The sequence below is a fragment of the Xiphophorus hellerii genome, chromosome 3 (genome assembly GCF_003331165.1).
Source record: "Xiphophorus hellerii strain 12219 chromosome 3, Xiphophorus_hellerii-4.1, whole genome shotgun sequence".
NCBI lineage: Eukaryota > Metazoa > Chordata > Actinopteri > Cyprinodontiformes > Poeciliidae > Xiphophorus > Xiphophorus hellerii.
Window position 1 is genome coordinate 33848546 of NC_045674.1, and position 9439 is coordinate 33857984.

Consider the following 9439-nt stretch of genomic DNA (forward strand, 5'->3'; position numbering starts at 1 on the left):
TATATGAATATTTTCTTGAAATTATGTAGCTGAAATCAATTTATACTACTAGCAAACACAGTAAAGCGTCTCCCATTATCTGTACCAATATTAATACAAAAAGTCAAGCATAGAAAACATACTGGTTTATAAAAGTCCAGGCAAACCTAAATCTACCATTTTAATAATAAAAAATCTGTCGGGGATGCAACTTTATAGTTTCATTTTTCTCAGTGGTATCTCAGAGACTAAAAAGGCCTAAAAAATAGGAATCATGTCTGTGTAATGCAAGGATAGCAGCCCAGAGAAAAAAAAAATACTCTAACATGAATTATAATTATGAAACAGCAAAGGTATGATGCTATATTTTGGGATTCAGGAAATAAGCCCATTCTTTCAGGGCCAGCCCAAAGCAGAAGCAAACTAAGAGGCTGGTTAGGGCCCCAGGACCAATGGAGGCCAACCCAAATTTAATTTTATTATGATTTTTTGTAATGATTTATGTGAATATGTTAACAAAACACAACATGTCATTATAAACTTGTGGTTTCAGTAATAATATATTTGATATTGTATGTAGAAATCATTGTCTATATGGACAAAAATAAAACATAAATTGCTGTTGGGAGCCCCCTGGTGGCCACGGAGGTCACGGCAATATGAGCTCCAATGTGCAGCACATGTCCAAACCTCCACAGCACCGGTGGAAGATAAGTTATCAAAACAATGTCACAAAAAAGAACGTATCCTTCAGGGAGAGAGAAAAGAAAGAGGAAGAATAGAAAAAAAGCCAAGATAAAGGTTTATTTGCATGTATGCCTGCACTTTTATAAATCAATACCTAAGCAAAATTTAGTTTTGGGGCCCTCTATTTCTACTAATAATGTGAATTGCTCCAATCAACAGTCAAACAATTAGATCATTCACACACCTCCTAAAGTTATTGCAGCTCTGACAGTGCTTCTTACATTCTATCCTCAATGCATGTATCATGTATGATACATTTATCTGCACCAATTTCCTTCATTTTGAGGACTGCATCCTGAGTGTTTGGCATGTGGGTAAAAAGTATACCCAAAACCTTGACACAAAGAGATCACTGACTCTGAGGATAGTTGAGTAGAATTTTTAATTACAACATTTAGATATCATTTAAAAGACAGAATACAATGTTAATGTAAACACACAACAAACCCAGTTTCCTTAAAATCAGTTTGTTTAAAATTCTTTCATGGAAAATTATATTAAATTTCTTTCTTTTACATTATAAATCATTAACTTGCATTCAGCAGATATATAGATATATAATTTCTGTTGTCCCATCACTCCTGCTTTTGCCTATTGGGATCAAATTGAAATGTGCAGTTACTATTTTCTCTACATGTCTGCATCAGTCCTGACGTGTCAGGACTGATGCAGACAGTTAGGGACAGACAGCATCTGTCCAGGACTGATCTACCCCATCTTTAATCAGGATAGGCTTTCTGATCACAGAAATTACAGGTACACTTTGTAAAAACTCAAAGCAAAATTATTTAAAAAAAAAAAATGATAGTGGAAAACAATTGACTATATGCAGCCCAAACTTGTACAGGGCTAAAGCAATGACAGCTTAAAATGAATCTGAAAAATATGGGAATTGCAAAATATAATTGTGACTGAAAATATAAACATTGACTCTGAAATAAAATTACATTCAGTTTATTTATATAAAAGGAATTCAAGCAAAGGGGAACTTTGGGGGTTGCTGGCGGGAGCAAAGGGGAACTTTGGGGGACACAGGCGGGAGCAAAGGGGAACTTTGGGGGACGCTGGCGGGAGCAAGGGGGAACTTTGGGGGATGCTGGCGGGAGAAAAGGGGAACTTTGGGGGACGCAGGCGGGAGCAAAGGGGAACTTTGGGGGACACAGGCGGGAGCAAAGGGGAACTTTGGGGGACGCTGGCGGGAGCAAGGGGGAACTTTGGGGGACACAGGCGGGAGCAAAGGGGAACTTTGGGGGACGCTGGCGGGAGCAAAGGGGAACTTTGGGGGACACAGGCGGGAGCAAAGGGGAACTTTGGGGGACGCTGGCGGGAGCAAGGGGGAACTTTGGGGGATGCTGGCGGGAGAAAAGGGGAACTTTGGGGGACGCAGGCGGGAGCAAAGGGGAACTTTGGGGGACACAGGCGGGAGCAAAGGGGAACTTTGGGGGACGCTGGCGGGAGCAAGGGGGAACTTTGGGGGACGCTGGCGGGAGAAAAGGGGAACTTTGGGGGACGCTGGCGGGAGCAAGGGGGAACTTTGGGGGATGCTGGCAGCAGCAAAGGGGAACTTTGGGGGACACAGGCGGGAGCAAAGGGGAACTTTGGGGGTTGCTGGCGGCAGCAAGGGGGAACTTTGGGGGATGCTGGCAGCAGCAAAGGGGAACTTTGGGGGATGCTGGCGGCAGCAAAGGAGAACATTGGGGGACGTTTGCAGCAGCTAGGGGGAACTATCAGCATAATAATTGTTCAGTGGTCAATTAATGTATTTCTTCACTAATATTTTATTAATGTTTTTTTTTTACCAGTTTGGATAATCTGACTTCCTATCATTGAAGAAAAAACATGCTAAGCAAAAATGCACCAGACTTGCAGTCCACGGCCAGTTCTAGACAGGGGCTAAGAGGGGTTCTAAAGAAATTATACTAAATAAATGTCTTTTTTAAATATTCAATGGTAGATATTTTTTCTTCACAATTTTCTTTTTAAGGTATTATTAAAAATACATTAAAGTTATTTTTAATTAAAATTAATTTAATGAATTAAAAATTATAGTACTGCTCTTTTAACTGCTGTATGGAGATAGGATCACACTTTCCATCTACTAAATCAGAGTTCTGCAACCTGAATCTCTGGAGACACAAGTGGCTCTTTTTTCACATTATCAAATGATGATAATATTAATCTGTTTTTGTTTAATCCTTTTTTAAGTGACTCCATAAAAACACTGTCTGCACCGGCCCCTGTGGCAAATTTGGTCTAGAACCAGCCTCTAAGTAAAACAGTAAAGACCATTTTATATATATATATACACTGCTCAAAAAAATAAAGGGAACACTTAAACAACACAATATAAATCCAAGTAAATCAAACTTCTGTGAAATCAAACTGTCCACTTAGGAAGCAACACTGATTGACAATCAATTTCACCTGCTGTTGTGCAAATGGAATAGACAACAGGTGGAAATTATTGGCAATTAGCAAGACACACTCAATAAAGGAGTGGTTCTGCAGTTGGGACCACAGACCACTTCTCAGTACCTATGCTGTCTGGCTGATGTTTTGGTCAGTTTTGAATGTTGGTGGTGCTTTCACACTCGTGGTAGCATGAGACGGACTCCACAACCCACACAAGTGGCTCAGGTAGTGCAGCTCATCCAGGATGGCACATCAATGCGAGCTGTGGCAAGAAGGTTTGCTGTGTCTGTCAGCGTAGTGTCCAGAGGCTGGAGGCGCTACCAGGAGACAGGCCAGTACACCAGGAGACGTGGAGGAGGCCGTAGGAGGGCAACAACCCAGCAGCAGGACCGCTACCTCCGCCTTTGTGCAAGAAGGAACAGGAGGAGCACTGCCAGAGCCCTGCAAAATGACCTCCAGCAGGCCACAAATGTGCATGTGTCTGCACAAACTGTTAGAAACCGACTCCACGAGGATGGTATGAGGGCCCGACGTCCACAGATGGGGGTTGTGCTCACAGCCCAACACCTTGCAGGACGCTTGGCATTTGCCAGAGAACACCAGGATTGGCAAATTCGCCACTGGCGCCTTGTGCTCTTCACAGATGAAAGCAGGTTCACACTGAGCACATGTGACAGACGTGACAGAGTCTGGAGACGCCGTGGAGAGCGGTCTGCTGCCTGCAACATCCTTCAGCATGACCGGTTTGGCAGTGGGTCAGTAATGGTGTGGGGTGGCATTTCTTTGGAGGGCCGCACAGCCCTCCATGTGCTCACCAGAGGTAGCCTGACTGCCATTAGGTACCGAGATGAGATCCTCAGACCCCTTGTGAGACCATATGCTGGTGCGGTTGGCCCTGGGTTCCTCCTAATGCAGGACAATGCTAGACCTCATGTGGCTGAGTGTGTCAGCAGTTCCTGCAAGATGAAGGCATTGAAGCTATGGACTGGCCAGCCCGTTCCCCAGACCTGAATCCGATTGAGCACATCTGGAACATCATGTCTCGCTCCATCCACCAACGTCACGTTGCACCACAGACTGTCCAGGAGTTGGCGGATGCTTTAGTCCAGGTCTGGGAGGAGATCCCTCAGGAGACCATCCGCCACCTCATCAGGAGCATGCCCAGGCGTTGTAGGGAGGTCATACAGGCACGTGGAGGCCACACACAATACTGATCCTCATTTTGACTTGTTTTAAGGACATTACATTAAAGTTGGATCAGCGTGTAGTGTTATTTCACTTTAATTTTGTGTGTGGCTCCAAATCCAGGCCTCCATTGGTTAATAAATTTGATTTCCATTGATGATTTTTGTGTGATTTTGTTGTCAGCACATTCAACTTTGTACAGAACAAAGTATTCAATGAGAATATTTCTTTCATTCAGATCTAGGATGTGTTATTTGAGTGTTCCCTTTATTTTTTTGAGCAGTGTATATATATATTTAACCAGCTATAAGGGGCCAGACTTGTATCATCAGTTGTTACAAAGTCGGCCTTCTATCACCTGAAGAACATTTCCAGGATTAAAGGACTAATGTCTCAGCCAGATCTAGAGAAACTCATTCATGCGTTCATCTTCAGTCGTATTGATTATTGCAACAGCGTCTTCACAGGTCTGTCCAACAAATCAATCAAACAGCTGCAGCTGATCCAGAATGCTGCTGCTGGTGTTCTCACTAAAACCAGGAAGATAGAGCACATAACACCAGTTTTAAAGTCCCTACACTGGCTCCCTGTAGCTCAAAGAATAGACTTTAAAATACTGTTGTTAGTTTACAAATCACTGAACGGCTTAGCACCACAATACATTAAAGATCTGCTGTTGTTGTATCAACCTTCCAGACCTCTCAGGTCTTCCGGTTCTGGTCTGCTCTGCATCCCCAGAACCAGAACCAAACGAGGAGAAGCAGCTTTCAGCATCTATGCACCACAAATTTGGAACAAACTTCCAGAAAACTGTAAAACAGCTGAAACACTGACTTCTTTTAAATCTCGACTAAAAACCCACCTGTTTAGAATTGTATTTGAAACGTAATCAATTAAAAATTTATTGGTGGAACTTGACTTAATGCTGTGTTTTGATTATTGATTCTATATTGCATTGTGTTTCTGTGTTTGTAATGATGTAAAGCACTTTGAAATGCCTTACTGCTGAAATGTGCCATACAAATAAAATTTGATTGATTTGATTGATTGATTGATTGATTGATCAGCACCTTTATTCAGATGGCAATTTGCAATGTAAAATATTATGCTTAGTGATTTGTTTTTACAATGGGCAATGCAGTACTTAATTAATTTGTAATTATTTTTACATTTATGAATGAAATTGTGGACAGCATTGGCTTTATTTGAAGAGTATTTTGTAGTTCTGTACAAAATGTTGTAAATGTGCAAAACATTTGGATAAATAATGGGCTAGTCTGATCCCGGTCCTTAGCCTTGTTAATTACTCTTATTGGTCTTTTTTGAAGTTTGATTAGTGACTGTTGTGTTGTTTTGTAATTAATTTCCCAAATCTCTCTGGAGTCACTTAAATAAGGTCAAACTAAAGAACAGTGCAGAATTTTAGGCTGTTTCTTTGCGAAGAAAAGGTGTTTTGTCCTAAAACTATAACAGGCCAACTTCATGAACTGTGAACAGAAACAGTAAAACCCCGACTCATAATTTATACTTTTCCATAGATGGACATTCATTCTTGTAAAAAAGGCCAACAGCCGCATAACGTTTAGATAAAAATTTCTAAGTATGATTTTCAAATAAAGTTCAGGTTAAAGAGTCATTTTCAATAGTCATTAACCTGAACTTCTACCTTGATAATAAACTGGTTTTAGGTTTATTAATCTATGCATTTAGCAAAATGTTCTTCAAATGCCTGGAAATGAATAGTTTTGAGTAGATTTTATTTTAATCTCCACACTAGGACTGTGCCGCTCCACAGCTGCTTGTGTCTCATTAATGTTAGCAGATGTTGGCAGGTATGATGTGATCCGATTCTGTTTCAAACTGAGTTTATACACCTCTGGAAAAAATTAAAAGTTTCTCTGATTTTACACTTTATAGGTATATGTTTGAGAAAAATGAACATTGTTCTTTTGTTCTGTGAATTACTGACAACATGTCTCTTAATTTTGTTTGTGAACGTATGTAAATAAGCAGTTAGATTTAGAAAACACACCAACGAATATCTTTTCATGGGTCTTAGCCCTGCTGGGGGCTCAGCCCCCCTAAAGGTCAGATCCTAGAATCACCCCTGGCTCTTGCAGGTCAGGTGCAGTGATAGTTTTGTACATACCTTCCGATCTGTCAGACATTTTTTTTTCGACATCTGCTGGTGTCAGCCAACGGGTGACCCGTCAGCTTTTAAGTTTGCGAAACCACAAAAAAAGCTAATAAACTGGCGACCCGGCAGAACTGCACACTGTAAAAAGCTCAGGCTAGCTCTTAGAACTACGGGAGGTTCAAACTCCACTCATCTTTTTTTTTTTTACCCCTCCAGGGGGTCTTTTGTGGGCTCTAGTGTCCCTTATATGACAGTAGGCTGACAGGAAACAGGGAAGGAGAGAGGGGAAGATCCGGGAGTCAAACCAGCGACGGCCGCGTCGAGGACTCAAGGCCTCCAAATATGGGTCACGCTAACCCCTACGCCACCACAGCACGCCCCACTCATCATTTTTAGCTTACAGAAAAACGCCAAGCCGTGAAATAAACAAAAGCAAACTGACCAATCAGATTTAGGCTTTGGCATGCCCTTTGGCCCCCACACACTCACACTGATGTGTGCACCATACAAGATGGTTTGGCACAAAATATCTTTTTCTTCTCTCCACAATGTTTTTAATAGTAAAGAGGGTTGGATAATAAAAAAAATACAATAAATGTTCTTTTCTTTGTTTATTTAAAAGAAAATCTCACAGTGCGTCCAGCTGTACAGCTGCAGCTGCATCTGCAACAATCCAAACTCTCAGTCACTTGTGGACAATTTAGAATCACACAGAAAAGCTCCAAAAGGGAATCAAACTTAAAACTCTGAACTAAGAACATCTGATCACATAATAGTAATTAACCAAAGCTGCCATGGTCAATTATTACTGATAACTATTGTCAGTAGTCCATTACATTAATATGATCAGGCAGCATGTAATCATATGTATGTAAATGTATTATTGTTACAAAGGCTGGGCCAAGAAAATTTATGTGTGTATCAAACAAGTAGCCCTTCATGTTACTCTGTATCGGTGAAGTAGCTCCCAGTCTCAAAAAGGTTGGTGACCCCTGATCTAAAGGCTTCATAGAAGGTTTTATAGAATTACAGTGGAAATTAAATGTAAAAAACTCCAAACTGTTTAAAATAACTTAGGGACTTTTTTTTTATATATAAATAAAGTTATGTGACCATTTAGACTCTCAAGCAAGACACAGTCGGTGATGCTTACTGTTTATTTGTTGTTGTCTGTAGCTGGTTGTGGAAAATGATCAAATATGGTATTAGTTAAATACCATCAGTAAATTGTATGAGTGTTTTTAATATCCATTTTGTTAGCAGACCTTTGTTTTTCTCTTCAGTGGGTTGTTGTTCAGCTCATTTCTATCCCATGCTCCATGTCCAGAACGGGTCGATTTTCTGGTGTGAAATCCCTGTCTGCCCGCTCTACGTAGCGCTGCAGAGTACTGTAATACTGTTCACTCCTGGAGAAAGTGTAGTATGCAGAGATCTCCTCCCATGCCTTGTGGTTTGGAAATGGCATGGGATCAGGTTCTTTGTTCTCAAAAAAACTCTGCAGGTTTCTCTCAGCCAGCTTTGTTGCATAGTCCACAGTGAAGGCATCAAAGCGCTCCTTCTCTTTCTCAATATAACGCTTCCAGAACGTAAGCTGCAGGTAACTGACCTGGGAGCGGCAGTTTTTGCAGCAAGTGCCCAAAAGACCTACAATGGCAGCAACAATTATGAAACTCCAGCCCAAAATCTGCAGATGTAATGAAAACAAAACATTCTGTCAATTAGTGACATGCATATTTTTCAATAATGATCAGCTGATGACTATGTGCCAATTTTCTATGTAACATTATTAACTCACTTTATGCTTTATTACTGCCTTGAAAAAAAGGACATTATCAAATTCCATCATGTACATCCATAAATCTCATGGGTTTGTGATAAATAAATATTTTAATATATGTTTCTCTGTTTCCACTTAACAGCAGGGCGTGTCCAGCTCATCTGACAGAATCGATGGGTTATTTGGAGTTAAATTATAAGTAATTTGTTTTTATTTATTTATTTATTGTTATCTGTCATTTTCTGAGCACTATCTCCATGAACTCACAGGCTTTTGGAGTCATTCCGTAGTTGTTTTACTGGACCTTACACTTTCCACAATAAAAGCAGATGTTACAATTAAAATAACTTCTCTGTCTAGAAAACACTCCTGCCCTTAAAGCTACAGTGTCATTTAGACTGCTGCACAACATTTGTTTTACAAAATTTCAAAGCCATGAAAGAATTTGAGTAATAAGTTTCAGACTTCACAAAGCCCTTTCAGATGCACAGGAGGTTAGGGGTAATTAAGTGCAATCCTCTAAATGTACATAAAGATGGAATTGGTGTGTCTTACTTGTGACTGAGCCCTGAACATCAGCAGCAGCTTCATCCGTTCATCACTGGAGAGTTTAGAGTTACCACAGGGAACCAGGGCCAGCTGCTCCCGACACTTGTCGGGCAACGTGTTGTTTTTACAAAACAGATTCACAACCAGGTTATCATCCAGACCGCTGATGGCACATTCATAAAAGGTCCCATTGAGCAAGGCCACACACAGCCACATAACAGGGGCCACACAAGCACCAGTAATAATGCTCAATAAGACCCTGAAACAGCCAAGGCAGTTCCCTCGAGGACAAAGCTTCATTGGGTTAAGACAGCAGCCAGTGTAGAGCCTCCACAGCCTGCTGCTGAAGAACAGACCCAAAACAAAAAGCACAGCAGCTGGACCAAGCAGAAAAGTCAGCCCATACGAGAAATTCTGCTCATGGTTACATGGACACTGAAATGAAACCATGGAAAAAACTCGTTCCCCACCTATAGTTAGGAGTGCCATAAAACTGTAACCAATGGTGGTTTTTTGGTTCATGAAGAAACGCAGTACTGTCTGGAAGTTATCCATGGTGTTGGTATCCAGGAGCTATCCAAAACGATCCCAGAGAAAAGTCTAACCAAATCTCTATCAACTACTTCCTGCTCTGTTGTCTGTCAGAGATTCAT

General features: G+C 41.1%; 1 protein-coding gene across 1 annotated transcript; it reads right to left on the reverse strand.

Annotated features, from left to right (window-relative positions):
• Window positions 1-7056: 7056 nt before the first annotated feature.
• On the reverse strand, window positions 7057-9439 carry calhm5.1 (calcium homeostasis modulator family member 5, tandem duplicate 1). Its single transcript, XM_032559625.1, has 2 exons — window positions 8793-9439; window positions 7057-8144 (listed from the first exon to the last, which is right to left on the reverse strand). Exons 1-2 carry the CDS (start codon window positions 9339-9341, stop codon window positions 7755-7757), a joined length of 939 nt encoding a protein of 312 aa, XP_032415516.1. The 5' UTR covers window positions 9342-9439; the 3' UTR covers window positions 7057-7754.